The sequence below is a fragment of the Hetaerina americana genome, unplaced genomic scaffold (assembly GCF_022747635.1).
Source record: "Hetaerina americana unplaced genomic scaffold, ioHetAmer1.1.p SCAF_5, whole genome shotgun sequence".
NCBI lineage: Eukaryota > Metazoa > Arthropoda > Insecta > Odonata > Calopterygidae > Hetaerina > Hetaerina americana.
In genome coordinates this window covers 91,679,600-91,703,053 of record NW_027287095.1, presented here as the reverse complement: position 1 = coordinate 91,703,053, position 23,454 = coordinate 91,679,600, and the positions used below count along the sequence as shown (strand labels likewise).

The window sequence follows — 23,454 nt, the reverse complement described above, 5'->3', positions numbered from 1 at the left end:
ATTTCACATGCACATAAATGCAATCAGGATAATTTTCATACCTAGTTATAATAGCTTTAGGGATGGCAACCGACAGCGGAGGCCATTTGTGCCATTAGGGGTGGATGGGGTAGGAAGAAGGATGGAGGGAAACCTGGTGTCAGTGTGAGCGTACTCTTAATGGGAGGTGCGAAGGAGTCCACTGTTTAACGTCCCATTCGACGGAAGCCAAAGTACTCTAAGGGCTCTCCATAAAGCACCTCTACTAAGGATTGGGACATCACTGAAAAATATACCATCACCAGGATTCGAATTTGGGCCTCCTGGGTGGGAACCCAGTGTGCCTAGCCACCATACCATCCCAATCCCTAATTCTCATACCTAATGCATGTAAAATAATTTATTTTCATCCTGTTACAGAGGGAATCTTTCATATTGCCTTGATTGGTTTTACACCAGGTTTACATTTACAGTAGAATCTTTGTATAATGTGGGCTCAAGGGTCCTGCAAAATTACTTGCCATGTGGAGTTCCTGTTATTACTATTGGCAGTTTAATAATTATTTTTTTTATTATATTGTTCTGTTGCTTAGGCATGCGACTTAGAAAATAGTCATAAAGTTACACAGAAAATATAATTGGAATAGTAAATGAAAATACTCATCTAAGTGAAATATATGTAGCTGTAAATATATATACCTTATAAAATGTAAATACGAGGGTCATCCGGAAAGTAGTACCCGTTCGTGAAATAAAAAGACAAAAGTAAATATTAACAAACATAAAAAATTTTATTTGAAAGAGGATACTTTAAACTACTTCTCAACATAATCTCCAAGCAAATTAAGGCATTTGTCATAACGTGTGACAAGTTTCTGTATTCCTGCTGCATAGTCCTTCGCCGCCAGCTCATTGAGATACGCGAGGGACCCATCTTGCACAAATTTTTGCATAATGCAGATGGTGTTTAACAATTTCATGAACAATTGTTCGAGAAACATTGGGAAAATGCTCACAGATGTCATCAATTGTGACGCGCCGATCGTTCCTCACAAATTCGTCAACTGAGCTCACCAGTTGGTCTGTAATGACAGACGGTCTCCCCGAACGCTCATCGTCGTGTGTGTTCCCCCTCCCCATGTTGAAGTTGCGACACCACCGCCGAACAGACGACTCGTCCATTACATTGTCTCCATACACCTCCTTTAATTGGCGATGAATATCACATGGGCGAACGTTTCTTGCATTGAGGAATTTAATCACTGCCCTCACTTCACAACTGGCGGCGTTCTCAATTTTTTTAAACATTGTAAACAATCACAGAAACAACACAGGCAATGCTAGCGTCACGCAACTTGGCTCAGAGAAGGCAGACAAGCCACTGAAGCTATCTGACCTCGTCCAGCGGCTACTCGCGTCGTCAGCACTTCATGCGGCACGAACGGGTACTACTTTCCGGATGACCCTCGTATATAGCCCTTATAAAATGTACAAACATACACTAAAACAGTAGATACATTTAACACAGCTGACAATCACAGGTTATGACTTGTAAACTTATTCGCACTGTAATATCACTTGATTAGTAGTAGCTTCTTAAGTTCAGCGTGAAACCTATTTACAATGGGTTTACCTTTTAAATTAGGGGCAATTTGTTAAAAATAAGTGAAGGGGAGGGTTGAGAAACTCTCCTAGATACAACACAAGACTGCTGAACTAAATGTGTATTATCTCTTCCATGATTGAAGTTACAATGTAATGATGAGTTTGGCAAAAATAAACATGGACATTGTTTACAAGTAATGCGCAATAAAAAATAAAAATGAGGTCTGTTCAAAAAGTTCTCAAACGTTTTATTGCAACAAAAACACATCAACCAAACATTATTGGTCTGGGTTGCCTTATTACTATTCTCCTCCCCAAAATGTGCACTTATCCCAACAGTGTTTCCACTTCTCGAAACAATCCTGGAACGCTTCTGTCAGAATGCGCGTAAGCTTGTCCGTTGAATTTTTCTCTACCTCTAGAAAGATGGCAAATCTTTCTCCTTTGAGCAGGGTTTTTAGTTTGGGGAATAAGAAAAAGTCTCATGGGACAAGGTCTGGTGAGTAGGGTGGGTGGGGAAGCACAGGATTTTTGTTCTTGGGTAAAAAGTCACGAGTTCTGAGAGATGATTTAGCCAGGTGAATTGTGCATTGTCATGATGAAAAAACCATGTGCTGTTCCTGCATAGTTCCGGTCATTTTCGCCTGATTCTCTCTCTTAGGCATTTCACAATCCTCAAGGTAGTACTCTGTGTTGACTGCCTGGCCTTTATGTTGGTATTCGTGATGCATTCAAAAGTTTCTGTGGTGGATTTGCAGAGTTTCACGCAGAATTCCACGGAACAACGCTGCTCCTTCAGAGAGCTCATTTCCTTGGGTTCCTTCACTCTACGAACACCCCTTCACATAAATAGCCATAACTAATCAATAAAACAAGGTATCAATGAACTGGTTGAAGGTTGTTACTCGGGAAGTTTCCACCAACACAATTCCTCCAAGCAGATTAAAAAATAACCAGCTGGAGCGATGCTTTTCAAAAATTTTGGGAATTTTGTGGACCTCATATGCATGATAGTGGCATTATTGTGAATTAAAAAAACAGGGGCCTTCCATTTGCTAGTTGCTGACTACAGGGTTTGTCTGGAAAATAAGTGTACTGAGCTCAGGAAAAAAAATTTATTAAACTTTTACATATCTTAAGCTAATATTCCTCAAAATAGGACCCTTGTGAGTCGATACACTTGTTCCAGCGGCGTTCCCATTCCTGGAACGCTCCCGCGAAGGCATCATCGGGAACCTCTCGAAGACTCGTCGTCGACCTCTTCTCTGCCCTCCACGAACATCTTGTGCCACCGAAAGATCATGTTTCTGGACATGGCTGACTCCCCGTAAGCCTGGTTAATCATACCGACAGTTTCGGTAGACGATTTCCCAAGCTTTACCGCAAATTTGATGGAATAACGCTGCTCCAAAAACTTCGGCATCGCGTTCCGTGACGTGGGTCGAAGCGTGGAGGTTCGCGTTAACAGAGCTCCTCACTACACCACAGCTCAGAGCCGACTGCCTTTTTCAGCGTCGCTTGCCAACATAACCCCCTCCAATCGCAGCCTGTCAGAGCGGTGCTGGGCGCGCCGCTCCAGGCGCGCCCAGCCCAGGAGTCAGTACACTTATTTTCCGAACGAACCTGTATCTGTATTGCAGATATTAATCCATTCATTGGGCAATTTGAATCATAAGTATAATGATATCAAAGAGGAAATTATTGATAATGATTTATTGTTCATTTTAATGATTTTAATGGATTTTCATAGTGTTGCATTGCCATATTGCCACAATATGTTTGTACTGGTATGTGTATTTTTGGCAGTCAATCAGTGTGACTGTACTGGTATAAAAAATCATGAATACTGCATATCCTTGACTCCCCCTTACCCTTCACATATCTTGGATTGGGATGAACTTATAATCTAACAATTTAATAAATTTTAATTTTTGTCTTTTTTTCATTGATTTTTTACTTGAAATACTCCATTAAAGTTTTTTTTGGGGGCAATTGGTGTTGTTGTGTCATATTTGGTGTCATATTTCAGGTGCAAAGACACCTACATCAACATTTATTAATTCTATGTTAATGAAAATGGATAGGCATGAGAAACTTTAATTGGCATGCAAACAGACTGTAGAACTAATGAACTCACATGAGAGAATTGAAATTTCCATAATATTTCAATCCCTCCGACCGACCACAACCATCACTTTATATTTTCCTCGTTGCTGCTCTTTGGTGGAAGATCTAAGAGCTTCTTGAATGCAACATTTTCAGAGTGTAAAAATCATTCGCCTTGACTGGGATTCAAACCCAGATCCCTCAATATCCGGTCGAGTGCTTTAGCCACTTAAGCTACCGAGGCGTTCTCTTAAACTCTGAAATTTTGGGGCTTTTAAAGGAACAAGATGTTGTGACGAAATACCGTACATACAATGTCACAGGTATTCGTATTCGTGCGCGACGCGCCACAGTCCACGAGGTTGATGCCAACTTTTAAACACTTAGTCTGTTTATACCTTGACAAATTCCAAAGGAACTGCGGGAGATGCCGCAACAGTAACTTATGACGGAGTCATCCGCTAATGTGCATTTCAATGCAACAATTCCAGAGGGTAAAAATCATTCGCCTTGACTGGCATCCCAGTCAAGGCGAATGATTTTTACACTCTGAAATTGTTGCATTGGAATGCACATTAGCGGATGACTCCGTTAAAAGTTACTGTTGTGGCATCTTCCGCAGTTTCTTTGGAAGCTTCTTGAATATTGTCTGTTGATCTCTGATGATGAAAGATTACACACACACACGCAAGAATTGATATAAATCCTAAAGTCCAACTTGCTGCTAATTTCTTTTCTTGGAAATGTATGATGGAACACTTTTCTGACATTATAATAATCCTCTACGCTCACTGCCTTCTGGATACACATTTCCAAGGAAGAGTTTCATGGGAAAGAAAGCTGTAGAAGTCCTATTCCATTTCCTCAATGTGAAAATATTGACATTATTTATTTAAATATCCTCATTGGATCAATGTCACTCATTGGCAACAATGAACCATGCTTTTCTATGGTTCAATTTATGGCTTGTTTCTCTTCTTGTTTCTTGAAAAAATTTTCTTTGAATAAAACTTTTACACAATTTATCTCTTTCAGTATACAGGGTGCGTCACTTTAATCTGGCCAAATTTCGATTTGAATATTCCGCCATATCGTAGTATCACTGGAGGTCGTGATTGGCGGTCTTGAAAGCTATAGGCATCTAGTAAACAGTCATAACCTCAAAATGGCCGAGATGTTACGTACAAGTGCAGAGTACAATCAAAGGGCCGCTATTATCAAATGTGTTCACACTGTGCATTATCGTTTGAAATAGTTCGATTCTTCTTCTGGCATCCCAGATCAACTGTATACGATATTTTGGCTAAGTGTAATGCTTTGGAGAAGTCTGGGGGAGGTTTTGTTAACCCGGCGAGGAAATCCCATTTGAGGAAACGCGTGATTGTCCGGATTTAATGTCCAGACCCTGTAGAATGCGTTATTGTATTTTACATTGATCTGTTTGGGAATAATCATTGTGTTTCATTAATATTTCACTTAAAAAGAAAGATTCCGGCATGAATTATGCTTATTGTGCAAGGTTCTCCTGTACCTATTTTTTACCTTTTGTGAAAGACTGATTTGTTATTCTCCCCTTACTTATCTGTAGTTTTGTGCCAAGACTGCATTCTCTTTGCCGATGATTTCACGCCATCTCGCGTGCCATCGAGTAATGGTCGGAAGTTCTACATATCAAGTCCAAGGGCCGTCCAGCAGCAACAACAACTTGCGAGCAGCAACCCCAACCTAATGTCAGCTGGCACAGAAGAGAAACAGGGCACCCGGGACCGGCTGCGAAGGCTCATGAAGGATCTCGTGGTGGGGGAGACCAAGCCAAAGTGAGGAATTGACTCGGATCCAGTTTCCCCTTCTTGTGATGCATTTGTGCTTCAGCATGTGCTGAAATCACTCAAATCAGTCGGGCACTGTTGCCTTACCGGTTACGTTTTGATTCCTTTCTGATTTACCAATTATGATCATGATGTCCATTTTCTCATTTTGATTTCAATGAAAAACGATCACTTAAATCGCACGCAGTGAATGAAAATGGCTTTCATCGTCGTTTCATTCTGAGTGAGTCCAAACTTGTGGCATAGTAATGTAGACTGGATTATTAATTATTTTGATTGCATCTCATAATTAATCACCAGAAAGGATGAGAACCACACATACCTGAGTATATTCAATAACTGAGTGCATGTACAGGTATACTGTGTACTTTACCTTGGAGAAGTGGAGGTGATTTTACAATCTGGCTGGATGTTGAACTCTGTTGATTTAGGCATTGTAATTATTTCCATTTTTGCTATTCCTTGGCAGTTAACTAGAAGAGTATTTGTTGAAGTATATATGGAGAAAAGACAAAATGTACTGACTAGAAATTCGTCATGGTATTGGTGTTGTCAGTCTGTATAGCATTGAAATTCCTTTGGATAGTGTATTAAATTGCTTGTAAAAGGGTAGGCAGGAGCAGATGGCTTGTAGCAACTTTCAAATGAACATATTTACAGGCCAGATGATCTGATGACAGCAAGTGAATGTCTTCAGTTGCTGTACCACAATTCCCTGAGGCATCACCTGATGCTGGTCTATCCCCGTGAAGCTCTTCTTTTGGATCTGCACATAAATCAAACTGTTGGCATTATCCCTCTGGAGAAAACTGCCTCTCCGCTCACCCAGGTTAGATTCCGTGATGTGGTCATGGTATCCCATTGATTTCCCTTATGCTATCTATTGAAGTTTTGAACTTTCCCAGGTGATTTCTGCAAAGCAGCGAGATGCCTTGTTTTGCTTGCATGACTCTGGTAGCATCAGCGTGAAGTTTCGAAGGCGGCAGGCTGTGTCTATCACATCTCCAGTCGAAAACCCTTTTGGTATGTACCTTCACTAAGTAAAGTAATTATACAATAACCACTTGTCAACTAAAGTTTTGAAAAATTTTGATTGAAATAACGGAGTCATATTTCATACCATAGTTTTAAAATTGGCTTTCTAAACTCTTGCCTGTCATTGGTCTCAATTTTTGTAATTTGTTCCTAAAATCTCAAGAGAGGCCAATTTTAAGCCCTTATGTTTCTTGTTTTGCAATATATTTCAATTCTTTTTAGAGGTGGTTCTGAAGGGAGACTGCTTGACTACTTTAGCTTGTTGTCTTCATGGGTAATCAGTGGAATTGGATCGGACCAGAAAATAGAATTTTTAGTTTTACATTGTTCTTGAGTATGAGGTCTGTTCAAAAAGTTCCCAAACTTTTTATTACAAATAAATACTTCAGTGACAACTAAATGGTCAGGGTCCCCTTCAAGGTAGTCTCCTTTCCAACTTATTTGTAAACTTATCCCAATGGTGTTTCCACTTTTTGAAAGCATCCTGGAATGCTCATAAGCTCCTTCATCGAATTTTTATCTATCTCTGGAATGCTGACAAGTCTTTTTCCTTTGAGTGGGAAAGTTTTAAGTAGACCAAAAGCAAGAAAAGATCCAAAGGTTCATAATTTGTCTCTCAACCATCAAGCTGTTTTTCCTGTGGTATTTTTCAATGCTTTTAATTGACTTATGAGCCATGAGTATCAGTTAATAAAAAAACATCTGTGGTGTATGTCAGGAAATCAAAAAATCTATATTGAATGAATGATAGCATGCCTACCATGTTATGTTTATCTAAAATGCAAAGTGGAGCTCAATGCCAAAGTATTGAATTTTATGTCGCAAAAGCACACCTTGCCTTTGATGGACAATTGTTTTTATTCTCAATCCCTGAAAGCATAAAAAAATTTCGCAGGAAAAAAATTTCTTCAACGATGGCTTCCATATTGCTCCACCCTTCCCTGTACACACTGCACAAGCGATGTTACTCACCCCAATGTCCTCTGTTCTGAGTTGAGGAAGGACTCACATTCTAGCGGGAGACTCGGGAACTTACATCATACACATGTCACTTGCATCGCACCCCTTTTAAGCACCCTCCTACCCAACATTAGGTTCTTGGAAGCAGGGAAGCAAGCAGCTTTGCTCCTAAGGGGGGGACCCACTCTGCAGGGTGAGTCTTACCTCGTCCCTTTTAATGCCAAAGAAGAACTTCACAAGATCAAATAGGAAATGTTTTTATGTTCACAAAAGGCCAAGGGTTTTTGTATTAGTTTCAGCATGTATTTTTCTGGATAATACCCAGTTTTTATCATGTCACATGGATGACTTCCATGCCTATTTTGGTTCTTTTGATTCTGATATAATCTGCATGACAGACTTGGCTTAGGCTTCATGTCTCCTAGGAAATGTTGTTAAGACATGAGTTTCATCATCTAGGAACTGGAGAGGCTGTTAAAAATTTGGGCTGCGTTGGTATCTTTGTCTTCCTTCACCTCAATTTCTCTGAACTAACTCGCCTTGCCTCTGTGTAGTGCTCCTGACCAGAATTTGTGATATAGGCAGTCTCTGGATAATCAAGGTCCTAGCTGTAATTTTCTGTGGTATATCATGCACCAATAAATGGTCGTATGAATAATTTCGAAAATGCCTTTTTGAAACTCATTCCAACTTATGAAAACATTGTTATTAAAGCTCATTTTAATGTGGATATGTTGAGAAAAAGCAGTAATAGCTCTTATATAATGGATTTTATTTATTCCAATTGCTTTCATTTGGCCATTCAGAGCCATTTATGATTAGGAAACATGTTGCATGATGCTAGACCTATGAATAGGTGATGATTAGAGTGAAGTCCAGTCATATTCTCAATTGCCAATCCCCTTTCTCTTCACCCATGACTGTTCAATATCTCCTATTAGTTAAATGTTTTCCCTATCTCTTCACCTCTTTTAACTTATCACAACTTTAAAACTTTTGATCGGAATCATTTTCAAAAGACCCTTCCTCCCTTGACTGAAACAACCTGTTTTTTCAAGCTCAATTGATTCTAAACTCCCAAGTTTTTGATTCTCCTTTGATAAATACCCTTATCACCAATGGACCTTTATGCATTTGACTGGTGAAATTCGGAAAAAAATTTAAAATAATCACAGGCTTTGGCCGGCTTTCATCCCATCAAAAAAGCAAAGGACTCGTGAATCATGTTCAGTCATTATTGAGTCTTCAGCATTGTCACTAGTCTACAGCTTGTTCTAGACTGAAATAACCTAGTGGAATTTGGAATTGGGGCTCATACCTCCATGCAATAATTCAATAATCCCTTAACTTAACAATTGGCAAGCTAAATGATTATTTTCTTTAGTCTTCCATCCCTACTTCAAGTATGTATTATAATTGAGACCCTTCTGCTGCTTCCTGAGATTTCTTAATTTATTTTAACCGAGAGAGTGTCTATTTTCAAAACTTGCCACCAGACGACCTGAACAAATTCCCTAAGTTTTCAGAAGGGAGTTTAATGGGAATTGATGAAGTATCCATTGATTGCATAAATAAATCTGCTCCTACTCTACTACCAGCAATATTGGATATTTTTAATCACTCTCTACGTCATGCTGAATATCATTCAATGTGGAAGTCGTTGATAACAAGGCCCATGAAAAAAGATTAAAAGTTCTTCCTCTCCTGCTCCTTATTGACCAATATCATTTTGTGTGGTGAATCAAAAGTTCTTGAGTGGGTTGTTAATGAAGAAACTATGGTCTATATCAGTGTATTTCATCATTTAACTTAGTTTTTCATGTAGACTTTACCACAAAGTAATTGCTTCTCAATTCAACCAATGATATACCCTCTGAAATTGATGAACTAATGGCCATAGTTTTATATTATTTGATTTTACCAAAGCTTTCAATTGAGTGATCCACTTACGCTTACTTTTCAAATGAAAATTTTTAATTTTTCTCGCTCCAAATTGAATTGGTTACACTCCTATTTGAACACTCTACTTCAAACAGTGAAGGACTCTGATGGAAACCTTCCCAGGTGAGGCTCTTGTTTTAAGCAGAATCCATCAGGGTTCCATCCTTGGTCCATTATAATTCCGGCACCTGATACCCCTCTGCCCTTGGGAGTTGCATGCTTAATTAATGGATTGATAATTTCCTTTCAGATAATGCATCATCCTTTGGAGGAGGTAGTGCTTCCACATCATTGGGAGAGGCATTTCTGGAGGTTGGCTATGAACAGCGTTGCCAAAGTGAGCCAATACGCCAAACAAAAGGAACCAAAGTCCTTGGAATGGCTGTGAGCCCCATGTGTGAAAGGAGAATGGGTATGTTGGTCCAGTTTTTATATTGCTAGGATGACACGGAAGCTCCCTCCCCCCTCAATAAGAAGTGAATTACACCATCTCATTAATACGTAAAGCTTTTCAATTGATTATTTGTCCTAGTAGCCATTTAAATCAGGCCAATCAAACTCTTCATTCAGTTAATGTGTGAGGCATTTATGGGCTGGGAGCAATGGGAAAACGTTTTAGAATTTGACTGAAACCTCAAATCCATAGAGTAAATATTATTCAACCCAATTCTGATTCCACTTCTAAAAATCATATAAAAGTCCTAAACAAGCTGAGCTAGTTTTATTGATGGAGGAATGCTGACATTTTCAAAACTATATAATTTAATAAATGTTACTGTCAGTTAGTACTTACATGTCAAGCACAATTCCATGTAATTTATTGACAATGCTGCAGTCTTCCAAAATACCAATTCTATGCCTGGAAAATTCCCGAGATCTGATATAATAAACTATATTTATATATGTGATAGGTAATGATTAAATGAAGGTAAATTGGTGGTGTGCTTCATGAGTGGATTTTCTTTTACCGCATTAAGTGTAGAACTTTGAATTGTTTCTCAGCTTCGATGCCTCCCATAGTCTCCTTCCACTCTCCCTCAATCTGTGGCATGAGGCTCAGGGGGTGGACCTGTCTCTGCACTCGGGAAGGAATTGTGAGGCAGCATTCTCATACCATTGTCAACTCTGGACACAGAAAAGATTTGCTTCTTTGGTGGTAACTTGTTTCTAATTGAGTGCGCGTATGGGGTTTTGCTCACTTTAGGGTAATAGGAAAGTGGATAGGACTGGAGGCAAATGTTATAAACATTTGGAAAATACAAATTCCAACTATGCAAATAACAAGAGTTTAACTGTAATTACCCAGCCGTTTTGCCCCTTTATTAAAAATAATGAGCAAGCTCTTCTGAAACATCAAATGATATAATTGATATTTTTGTTATTCTATTAACAGATTTGTGGTTATTTTCATCTCATGTTGAAATTTAAGCACTGCCCGGAAAGTGTCTTGTGGTGTTCGGGTCCTCCAATTTAATTTCTGCTTCTTCTTCAATACAACAGCACTCTTCCTGACAACTGGAAAAATTGTGTTCTTGGAGATAAAGCACAAGTGGCAACCAAATATGAATCAAGAAGGTGTTAAGAGCAGTGGCCCCGAATCACTGTGGAAACTTAACTTGTCCAACCAACCAACGAGCCAGAAACAAACGTTAAAGATGACAAACCCCAGATATTTAGATACTTTAAGTGAACTTGTGCCGCCACTGGTAAGTGTAAATTGTGATTTTTTCCTTGTCTTAAGATGAATTAAACTTAAATGGGTTATTGGGCAAAAATGAAGGATAAATTTGTTTGAATCAAGGTAAAGTTTTGATTGGGCAAGTTGGAGGAGTAAGAGCAGTGTTATGGTAGACTATGAAATAATTGATAAAGTGGATGATGTACATTATTGCATAATATTTGTGAATGATGGTAGGGAAGCCTAAAAGATAAAAGGCTGGAAAATGCCAGCATCAAGGTGGTTAATAGTTTATGGAGTATTTAAGGCGATGAGTGCTTGACTTGGGAAGAAAATATAGCTGTGTGTAAAAGAGTATGGTTCCCTGCAGTAGGGTATTGAATAATGTTCATAATAATCATCCTCATATACTGAAAGGAGCATCATCACCAAGTGGCATCTTGATATTGGCCTGATATCATGTCCACATCAATATGTACTTATGTATCATTTATTAGTCAAAATGATATCATGAAAGATCTGGTGCTTTCCCGGCGTATTAGTTGGGTGAACCCAAAATGATATCAGTTGGTGAACAAAATGATAATATTTGCTGGCATAAATCTTACATTTCTTGAAGGTAGTGGACCTATGCCAATTTGACTTTAAATAGATATATGTATTTCAAAATAAAGTAGTAACATAAATTTGGCATTAAAATACATATCTTTCTTACAAGGAAATGAGATGTATTTGATTTGATTACAATTTAAGTAAAATGGTCTGTCTCATGTGTTCACATTGAATCAGAGTAAATAAGCAAAAAATGGAAGAATTTATAAACATAAAAATATACTTCTTGGGCCAGAACTTGGGCTTGAACCAGAAGCCTTTAGATTGGGAAGGAAGCTGTTTAACCTCTCAGCTGTCTCGAATATTTTGTCACGCTGAAAGTTAGAGAATGGGTTTTGGGTTGAGTGAGAGGGTGCAGTGGTGCTTCCAGTAAAATGTGTCATATGAATACCATTGACTGTAAGCCAATGCTTTAAGGAGCAATTTGTTTAGCTCAAATGTGGCTTCGGATATTCCTTGGTCGACATTATCAAAGGCACCTTGAAGCATGGTGAAATAAATGTTCAAAGAAATGTACAAACAGGCACGTTTTATAAAATTAGCATATTTTCCAAGAAACCATAAGATACAGATATCTTGGTTTAGGTGTCAGGCGTCCAACTTGAACATTGCTTCCATTTGATGATGGTTTATTGTTGACAATTTACTTTTTTTCTAACGTGAATGTTTACCTACGAGGGTCATCCGGAAAGTAGTACCCGTTCGTGCCGCATGAAGTGCTGACGACGCGAGTAGCCGCTGGACGAGGTCAGATAGCTTCAGTGGCTTGTCTGCCTTCTCTGAGCCAAGTTGCGTGACGCTAGCATTGCCTGTGTTGTTTCTGTGATTGTTTACAATGTTTAAAAAAATTGAGAACGCCGCCAGTTGTGAAGTGAGGGCAGTGATTAAATTCCTCAATGCAAGAAACGTTCGCCCATGTGATATTCATCGCCAATTAAAGGAGGTGTATGGAGACAATGTAATGGACGAGTCGTCTGTTCGGCGGTGGTGTCGCAACTTCAACATGGGGAGGGGGAACACACACGACGATGAGCGTTCGGGGAGACCGTCTGTCATTACAGACCAACTGGTGAGCTCAGTTGACGAATTCGTGAGGAACGATCGGCGCGTCACAATTGATGACATCTGTGAGCATTTTCCCAATGTTTCTCGAACAATTGTTCATGAAATTGTTAAACACCATCTGCATTATGCAAAAATTTGTGCAAGATGGGTCCCTCGCGTATCTCAATGAGCTGGCGGCGAAGGACTATGCAGCAGGAATACAGAAACTTGTCACACGTTATGACAAATGCCTTAATTTGCTTGGAGATTATGTTGAGAAGTAGTTTAAAGTATCCTCTTTCAAATAAAATTTTTTATGTTTGTTAATATTTACTTTTGTGTCTTTATTTCACGAACGGGTACTACTTTCCGGATGACCCTCGTATATTTTATTTTCTAAGAAGGCATTACATTTTACTATCTACTCCAATGTTTTCATTATTTAACAATTTTGCTAAAGATTATTTGGTAAAATGTGATGTATTTTGACCAGATGAATAATGAGTGCATACATGTATGAAATAAGAGGGAGACTCTCTTCGTCCACGGGATCTTATTCAAGTAGAACTAGTTTAAATGCATTAGTGTTGTCATCGGGTACCTGATGACGATGATGAAGCATTGAAAGTAGTTTGGCCTGAATGAAATCCAGTGGACGAACACAGTGTCCCTCTTATTTAATGAACGTGAACTTCCACATAGTTGAACCTGAAACCATGAAATTCAGGTTACCTACTTAACAGGTGTGGTAACTTCACTTGCTGATTTTGCACGGCATTTGTCATGCAAATCAGCAAGTTATGCTGTCGCACCCTGTATTTCTGGAAACGTTCCTGCATACCATTTTACCTGCTATTACACTTTGTGATTGACTAATGCCATGCTTAGACATCACCAAAATGAAATTTTTCATATGTATGCAACTTATGATTACTGAAAAAACCATATTAAAAGAACTGGTCGTGGTAGTTCAGGAGTAGAACATTGGACTGTGGACCGGAGGGCCCTGGTTTGATTCCCAGGCAAACCTTTCTGGGCACCCTCAGCTCCACCCATTTAGTCTCATATTTTGGGTACCATAATCCCTGGGAAACCAAAACCGACAGAAGTAAAGGCACTGCCCCCCCAGTATTATCCTGATGATATGTGAATTTCACACACCGTATAGGGGTTAGTACTGGGTGAACTCTATCTCCACCTACCAAAAACCGACCTTTGGGTTGATTACTGTGTGTATGGCTTACTGAAAAAACATTCACCCCTAAATGATCTCAATGACAAGCAGTGAAAATCTAACCATTTTATTTGTAATAAATTTGACAGAGTTTCACTAGGCCCTTCCTCCAAGGCAAAGATGTTAATCCCTGGGGAGGGGAATCTCATGTGCTGTTTGTGAAATTCACTTGTTGATTAACTGGTACTAATTAAAAAGAGGGTCATGTCCCCATTCCTTTTATGTCACCTGTGGTTACCTATGATGGTTCTGGTGGTTAGAAAAATCACACATCTTTGGCTCCTAGGGGTAAGTGTGCAAAAGCACCGACCAGGTTTGAAACTGGGATCCTCCAGTCTGTAGTTGAATGCTAATCCACGTCCTTGAGTGCCATAGTAGTTTTACCGCCTTGAAAGTGAGGTTTCCCTATGCAATCAATGAACTAAAGATCGAGATGATGAGTTTTCACTATCTTATTTTGTTTGTTTCTCCTTTCCTTGTGTGTAGACGCAGACAATTGGCGGTCAGCAGACTCCAGTAGGGACACAGTTACGCCTCGTCATCACTGGCCTCCTCTCGGGCCTCTCAGGGTCATCTCCCATGACAGCCATGCGGATGTGCCCACCGCTGACCACCAGGAACTGGGCCCAGTATAGCCCCATCATTGCTGTGGGCAATGCAGCGGGCTCCATCCAAGTGATCAACGTCGCCACAGGTGCTCTGGAAAAGGAATACTCCCTGCATTCCTATCCTGTGAGGTTTGTTGAATCCATTAATTGGAGCAATATCAGTGACCACAAAAAAAAGGCCACATATTAAGGAAGTGCAATGATATGAAATAATATTAAGTATTCATTTGTATTAAAATTGCAAAAACGCGATTTTGTTTGATCTGTTTTATCAAACAGTGAAATGTCCTGGAAATTAATGGTGATTACACTAAATGTAGGGAGCTAAAAGCATTTAGTAAACACATACGAAAATGAATGCCTAACTGTGGACATGATTCAGAATACAGTGGACTTCCATCCATTGACCTGACCCATTAACCCATTCAATGTGGATGTCATTCCTTTCTTTCCACCTATGCAGGGGTCATTCGAGAATTTCATTGCTATCAGTCGCTTTTCCGATGCCATAAAAGGACCAAATGACTGTTGTCCCAACTTGTATCCTTACCTCCACATTTCAGATGTGTTTCAGCTTTTCTATGGCAAAATTCATTTTGGAGTTCACCGATTTTTAGATTTTCTGCAATTTTTTTGCATTTTAATGAATTTTTTTGAAAATGCTGTATTGGATTTCAGTCACTTAAAAACACTGGTTTTGCTGCTGTTTTATTCTTCCCGGCACTGATTGATGCCATTGAAGAATTTGTACATTGCCTATATATTTTTCCACATTCTGGTGAAATTTAGGAAACATTTAATTGCTGTTCACAGAGGGTACAATTTTTGTTTTAATGTGAGGTAAGTATATATTTTACCCTGGTAAATAATAATAATATAAATAAAAATAAGCAAATATATTTTACTCAGGTTAATTTTTTATATATTAGGGTTGTCGACTCAATTTCCAAAAAAAATATATTAAATGTAAATCTGTTTACTCAGGCACAAATGTCAATGCTTTGCTACTGACTGAACTCTGCATACACTGCTGGGGCAATCCCCCTCTCGGAAACAGAGGCACTGTTAGGAATGCATATATTCATGATATGTACAAGGTTTTCATACAAATTATCAGGGACAATTTTTTCGTGGCATGACTCTATGTCGCAGCACACTCTAACTGCACAGGCTCAGTGGCGAGGGGTCTGACTTTCAGCACGCACCAAGTGCCAAATGCCTGCGAGCATTCCTTGAGGATAAGTCATGTTTTTATTGGACCCTTGTCGAGTGACTTGGTGCAATAACAAAATACAGGGAACAATTAAGTAGCGGTATGCCATCAAATTTTGTTTTGGAGTGGGTAAATCAGGTCGGAGACGTTGGGCATGATTCTTCAAGTGTTTGAGGATGAAAGCATGTCACAAATTGCAGTTTTTAAGTGACACAAGCTGTTCTAACGTGGCTGAAAGAGTGTGGAGAACAAGCCCTGCACTAGATGGCCGTCGATGTCAAGGACCAATGACAATGTGTAATGTGTGCATGAAGTGCTGAATTCAGCGCACCGTCAGTGAAGTGCATGCCTGATCTCAGATTGTATTGGCATTGATACAAGATGACAGTGCGCACCATTATCACTGAAAATTTGGCAATGCAAAAGACCTGCGCTCAACTCATCCTCCTGAAGGTCTTGACCGAGAGCAGAGTTGAGAGTGTCTGCTTGCAAACACCTTCTGCCACGGCATCGCCAAAATTCCACACCTCCCTTACAGTCCTTCCAACTTGGCACCAGCCGACTATTTCCTTTTCCAAAAAGTGGAATTCTCCTGCGAAGGACAAACTACCATTGGATACTAAAGTGCCTGCAAAGGAGCTTGCGCCCATACCCTTAAGAGTACCCTTATCTGGAATACACCTACTAGGGAGCCTTCAAGTCGTGAAAAAGCTGCTGGAAAAAGTGCGTCGACACTGAATTTATGTGCATTGAAGAATTTGAGGCATTGTAGCAATATCTTAAATAAATCTGTTTTTCTTGGTTCTTTGTTGTACAAACCTTTTATGTCAAGTTTTTGCAGTTAATCAAACATTGTCCACACTCCTTGGGCAAATGGCTTGCATTCAAATGTGTGTGGCACTTTTCATGAGCAAAGTATCAATGTTTTAATCAACAGCAAGCATGATCCCTACTCAATGTCCCTGTCTTCAATTCACTCCCCCTTGTGAAAGCTCCCTTACCTCAGGCAATTCTCAGTCTTATGTCCCTACTTCTTTGACCATTTTGGTTCAGGGCACTGCCAAGATAGGTAAACTGTTTCACCTGTCCTAGTAAATGAAGGCCTTTTTTAATTTAGCCTTAATTGTAGTGGAAAATCTCATAAACTTTGTTTTGTTCACATTGATTCACATTACATACCTATCGGTCTGGATTTTAAATGTGCTCGGCAATGGATGGAGGAAGAAGTGAATGGATTCTCCAAGTCTCCTATCCTGCCAATCTATTCCTGTTTTTTGCGATACATTCATTAAATCCACTCAATTACTCTATCAAAAGTTGCCAGAGGTTAAATCAGCCGCATGGGTTGTGTGTTCAAAGTGATAATTCTATTATATGCAGGCATTTTGGCATTACGAAGTAAGAAGCAAGTGCATGTTGTGTTCTGGGATTGTTTGCAGGGGCATCGAGTGGTCCTCTTTGACCACGTTCCTCTCGTATGCCCACCTTGGAGGCCCAGGCCCTGGGGCCCCAAACCTGTCGGGTTCATTGCTGTCTGGGGTGGGGGGATCGGTTGGGGGCTCGGGTGGGGTGCAGAGTGGTGCAGGGGGTGGCGTTGGTGCGGGGGGGGTGGGCTCAGTCTCCGGGGGGGGTGGGGGATCGGGCGTGGGGGGTGTGGGGGGCGTGGGGGGTGGAGGGGCTGGGGGAGGGGGGGGCAGTGGTGGAGGAGGCCTCGTCAGGAATGAGTTGCTGCTCACAGAGATCCTCTCGGGGACATCAGTGGTGCTGCGAGCAGAGAGGGGTGATGAGTCACCCATCGACATGCTCAGGATATCTCCCCTCAAGTGAGTGCAAACATGATTCTTCCATTGATATTCCATTGCATAGCAATTCGTTTAATATTCTGATTGAGCGCAATGCTGTAATTAATACTCAAGCCACTGCCTGGATAATGCAGTCTCAGAATAATTGTATCCAATTCTTGGAAGTTGTATCCAGTTAAGGGATTATATGCATTTAGTTTTATTTATTGACTAGTTTTTTAATTTATCAAATTTGATGTATAAAACAGGAAAAAACAAAAGGAAACCCTGTGATTGATTATCAAAACAGTGAATTTAATAAAAGGAAATACGTGAGAATGATATTGAATTGAATTGAATGAAACATGAAAGCAATCTTGTTTTAAAATTTTCATATTCACCAGATATATGTGTAAACAGAAATAATTTAGGTTAGCATTCAAATTGAAACTATGGCATAGCATACATTTGCTGTGCCATAGTTGCAATTTGTAGCAAGACTCTTCGGTAAATCACGTATGAAGATGATCTCCTCAAGTTTTCAAAAGAGATATTCAGAAATGTGTACAGAATATAGGCATTTATTTCAACTAGCTCCCTTTTACTTTTGAACCCCAAAATCATATCTTAAACACACGATATTAATGCAGCAAAAAATAATATTATATATTTATTTCATTATTTGCATATTGCATTTATTTGGTTACATCAAGTCATGACACCAAAATAGAAAAAAGATAAAAAAAAATAAAATGATCAAGTAACATACAAGGGATGTCCAGGAAGTAGCTTACATTTTGGCCCAGCCGAAATGGTAGGGCCAGATAGAGCCACCATCTTGGTGTCCCTACACTCAGTGTGCATCCTGCTAGTAGTAGTGTACAGACTCTGGTTCTTATATTTTGCTCACCCTGGGAACTGTCAAAATATGTGCTGCAATAGAAAATCCCACGGATTGTGAAGAACAATCTGTGATTAAGTTTTTGCTGGCAAAAAACTAACACCAGCCGATTGAAACTCATAGGTAATTTTGTAAGGAGCATGAAGAGACGGAATAATAATGAGTGAAGGCAGACTGAGGCAGTGGTGCATTCTCAGTGTAAAAATGGCCTTAGCACCAATGTTCACGACAAGGACCACAGTGGTCAGCTTAGCCTTGTGACATGCGACAGATGTCTCCAGAGATGGAATTAAAAAACTTGTGTATCATAGTGATAAATGCCTCAATTTGAATGGTGACTGTAGGGAAAAATAGTTTAAGATTCTGCCTTTCAAATGTATATAATAAAACTTTGTCTTGTCTCTATGTTCAGATTTTATTTCTAACTTAGGTCACTTTATGGACAGCCATCGTATTTGACATTATAGTCTTCTAAAAAGGCACTGAAGCTTTAGTAACACTTATTGGCAAAGAATTAATTTAATCCTCATTGTAAATATTTGAATAGGAGAGGTGTTACCTTTGATTATATTGGGAATTCCATTTTAATATTACAGAGTTAGAATGGTAAGAACCTTTTAGACAAACAGTTCCTGAGTAATAATTTGAGTGTATGTTATTTCTTGAATGGGTACAGTAATCATGGTAATCAGCATTTGTTTAGAAAATTTTCTAGTGTTGATTTCACTTAACATGTTAGTGTATAGAGTTAAGGGAGTATTAAGATAATGGCTCTTGCAAAAAGGAGTTTATTTGGGGTGCAGATAGGAATTCAGTATATGGTTCAGTATATAGATTGTTTCTGAGCATAAAAGGCTCTTCTGATAACAAGGCAATTATCTCAAAATAATATGTCAGAGGAAAGGTATATCTAAATCTTAGCATCATCCTGCATCTTTGTTAAGGTATGAAATGGCAAAAGAGGCACCAACTTCCATAGCATATATGTACTCATACCCCACTAATATACTCCCTCCTCATGGACTACTGCCTTGTTATGGTGGAAAGCAAACCTAAGAACTGTGGCAGATGCCACAACAGTAACTTTAATGGGGTTATAGATGCCTTGGTAGCTTAACTGGCTTAAGTGCTTGCCCAGACATTGAGGAATCTGGGTTCGAATCCTGGGGAATCAAGGGAGATGATTTTTAGTTTTAGGCTAGCATAGATTAGAATAGTTTTATTGTTTATCACTGGCTCAAAACACTGTTATTATCAAAGTTTGTTATAAAGACAACCATTGCCTATGTCTGATGAGAGAAAAAGATACTCAACAGTAAATATTTTTTCTGGAGATTAGGCTAGTGCCTTAGCAGATGAAGGCATACCATTAATATCCCCATGGCCCATGAGAAGAAGCAGGCTAGTTTGAGGGCACACTTTGCATTAAAAAGAGCGCATCTTACGAACTGGGAAATACCTTAAATGGTGATTGCCTGTGTGTGTGTGTAGTTCATTAGATGTTAATCCTTGATTATGGCTGTGACCATTTTTCTCTGTTGTTGTTTCACTAATTACATTTCTCAAATCTGACTTGTCATAATGTGTGTTAATAACTCATGTGTGCAGTATTTTGGATCATCGAATTCTTTTTCATTCTTTGCTTGCAGGCAGTACTTTGTTCTCATAATGAGGGATGGTCCGTTTGAACTCTGGGATCTCCGCTCACTTTGCATCTTACGAACAATGCCCAGGAAATTCCCCCTTGTTACAGCACTGGTGAGTTATTAGTGTAAAACTATTCCACTTTGATGATATCTTGCACTTTTTAAAGGGGAAATTATCCAACTGTGCTCCTAGCGAAGAAATTGGAATTGATTTTTGGATACACATGGTCTGTCCAATAACTACGCAAACTGGTGCAATCTAGTGGCAATAACGTAGACTAGAGCCCCGCCCTCCAGCGGCACTATTTGCCCGAGACCCAAAGGGCCATCTGTGCTTGGCAGATTGTCAGGCTGTACATATGGTGCCAGTTATGTTGGTTTCTGTTGTGCTTGTTATTACTCTTTGTGAAAAATGGAAATTGACGAAATCACGGAGCAACGAATCAACATCAAGTTTTTTGGTGAAGTGCGGTAAAAGTTATCTTGAAGTTACCGAATGTTGACAGCTGTTTGCAATGATAATGCTCTGAAGAAAACATCAGTTTTCAAGCGGATAAAGCATTTTAAATATGGCCGACAAGACGCCACGGATGATTCAAAGGCCGGGACGACCTTCGACCTCCCGTGTTGACGACAACATTGATCGTGTGCAGTCCCTGGTCCTTGCCGATCTTGGAAAAACTGCCCGAATGATAGCTGATGAACTGAATTTAGGAAAATCAACTGTGAACACTATTTCAACCGATCATGATGGATGGATCCTTCCTTCGCCATGACAATGCACCTGCACATTCAGCATTGATTGTTCTCCAGTTTCTGGCAAATCAGTATCCTTGATCATCCTCCTTTTTCACCAGATCTTGCACCCTGCGACTCTTTCCTATTCGCAAAATGCAAAAATCTGATGAGGGGATATCACTGGGAAGATGTAGATACAATGAAGGATGTACTTTGTAGCAGTACTACAAAGTACAGGGTACTTTGAAGGAGACAAAATCAATGTGCACTCAATTTTGCAAAGTAAAGTTTTTTCAGTCTCAGTTTGTGTATTAATTGGACAGAATAGTATGTTTCTTTTTTAGTTACACGAGGGCTGTCCAGAAAGTAACTTACATTTTGAAATAAAGTATGAGCCTAGTGGTAAGACAAAGTTTTATTGTATACATTTAAAAGGCAGGTTATTTAACTATTTTGCCAAATAGTCGCCATTCAAGTTGAGGCATTTATCATAACGAGGCTCAAGCTTTTCAATTTCATCTCTGAAGAAATCTGCCACCTTACATAATAGTAGTAGCAGTAGTTTTGGGGGAGGGGACTGAGAGCTGGGGTCATTTGTGCCATTGAGGATGGACAGGAAAGGATGACGGGTGGAGAGAAACCTGGTGTCAGTATTAGCCTACTCTACCCCCTACATTTTAAGCCCTTGTTTACACCAGAATACAATTCTGCATCTCTGTCAAAGGGCTGTGTTGCAAGCTGTGTATAGCAAGAGATCCATAATCGTAAATCGGTAATTTTCACGATTTTTTTGATTATTTTCATCGTCAGTTAATCTGTCACCATAAGGCTAGTCCAACCACTGCAGTGTCCTCGTTGTGAACATTAGTGATGTGGCCATTTTTAAACTGAGAATGCAACACTGCCTCACTCCACCTTCACTCATTATTCCGTCTCCGTACACAGTTGCATGTGAATTTCAATTGCCTTGTGGTTTTTTGTCTGTAAAAACTTGATCATAGATTGGACTTTAACACTCGTGGGATTTTCCACTGCAGCAGGGCACATTTTAGCAGTTCACGATGTGAGTAAAGTAGAAGAACCACAGTCTGCAAAACATTACCACAGCAGGATGCGTAGTACTGAGTGTTGGGGTGTTTAGACACCAAGATGGTGGCTTTAGCCCTACCCACCATGACACTCTAGGCTGAAACGTAAGTTAATTTCTTAATAAGTCCTTGCACATTTTAGCATGATGTGCCAAATTAATTATTGCATTATTTTTTCTTCTGTGATTGCATTTCACTGTATGCTTTTCACTTAAGCTACTATAGTCCAGACCCATAATTTACCCATGCTAGAGTAAGGGAGGATAGGTTAGATTTATCAGTAATAATCACATGGCTGGTTTTTCCACCCGCATGGCCTACAACCGTGATGTGGTCTAAGGGCTTGTGCATTCTGATGATTCTTACGAGCTGTGCTGGCGGAATCAAATACGATTGTATGTCGTAGAGTAAGCCATGCCAAAGAGGTCGAAGAGCCAGATGAAAGGTAGTGCATGCAACTTCTGTTTCTCAGTGATGTAGCTGTAAAGCCAAGTGCACATGAGGGATGGCATTTATTTTTAAGTAGGTGTCACGTTAAAACCTAATTCAGGAAGGCCACAGGAAACTATCTCAACTATTTATCCCAAAAAAATATGCTGAAAAATCACTAGAATGAGCCCTGGCGACTGCAGGACACCACCCACTGCGTCTTGCATCCGGACCAGCAGCAGAAGGGGCAAGACTTGTTGATCATCATCACATGAAACCCTTGTAAAGTAGAACTGTAGGAAATGGCAAAGACATTGCAGAGAAGTACTGAACCTCTTATAATTCAGAGACTGGGAATATTAGGATGTATTATTAGTATTGATGAAGCCAGGAAGAAATTAAAAAATAGAAACCCGGGGATGGAGAAAGGAAATATTGATGTTTTAGAGCTGAATGAGGTGAGGTGGAAGGTAAGCAGTGATTTTTGGAGTGATAATTTTAAGAGGAATGTACAATGTTTGTAGAAAAAGTATCATTAGCAATTTTTTCCTGATGTGTGTGTGAAGTTGCAGAATTCAGACCATCGGTTAAGTGTGCGCATGATCACAGATCGTTTTGACATTAATAAGATGACAGTGTACACACTATTACTGCAGATTTGGCGATGCGAAATATCTGTGCTAAACCCCTCCTCCTGAAGGCATTAGGACAAACGACCTGGAGCAGAGTCGAGAGTGTCTGCTTGCGAAAACCTTCTGCTACGTCATCGCGATGATTCCCCAACTCCCTTGCAGTGGGAGTTGGGGAACCCCCAACTTGGCACCAGCTGACTTTTTCCTATTCCCAAAAGTGAAATCCTCCCTCCCTTTAAGGACAACACCACTATGGGTCAGTAAGTGACGTCAAAGAAGCTTGAACGCATACCCTTAAGGACCTTCTGCAATCCGCCTACCAGGGAGCCTTTGAGTCATGGAAAAGCCGCTGGCAATGCAATGCGGGATTGGGATTTGATTTTTTGTGCCATTTA

At 39.7% G+C, this 23,454-nt stretch overlaps 1 protein-coding gene across 1 annotated transcript in view; it reads left to right on the top strand.

Annotated features, from left to right (window-relative positions):
* Positions 1 to 23,454, top strand: part of LOC139694170 (WD repeat-containing protein 11-like) — a 55,880-nt gene that overhangs the window by 4,233 nt on the left and 28,193 nt on the right. The window contains exons 6-13 of the mRNA XM_071592600.1: positions 5,279 to 5,507; positions 6,180 to 6,348; positions 6,425 to 6,542; positions 9,706 to 9,867; positions 10,956 to 11,161; positions 14,510 to 14,760; positions 17,284 to 17,667; positions 20,176 to 20,284. Of these exons, the coding sequence (XP_071448701.1) occupies positions 5,279 to 5,507; positions 6,180 to 6,348; positions 6,425 to 6,542; positions 9,706 to 9,867; positions 10,956 to 11,161; positions 14,510 to 14,760; positions 17,284 to 17,667; positions 20,176 to 20,284 (1,628 nt within the window). The remainder of the gene's footprint in view (positions 1 to 5,278; positions 5,508 to 6,179; positions 6,349 to 6,424; positions 6,543 to 9,705; positions 9,868 to 10,955; positions 11,162 to 14,509; positions 14,761 to 17,283; positions 17,668 to 20,175; positions 20,285 to 23,454) is intronic.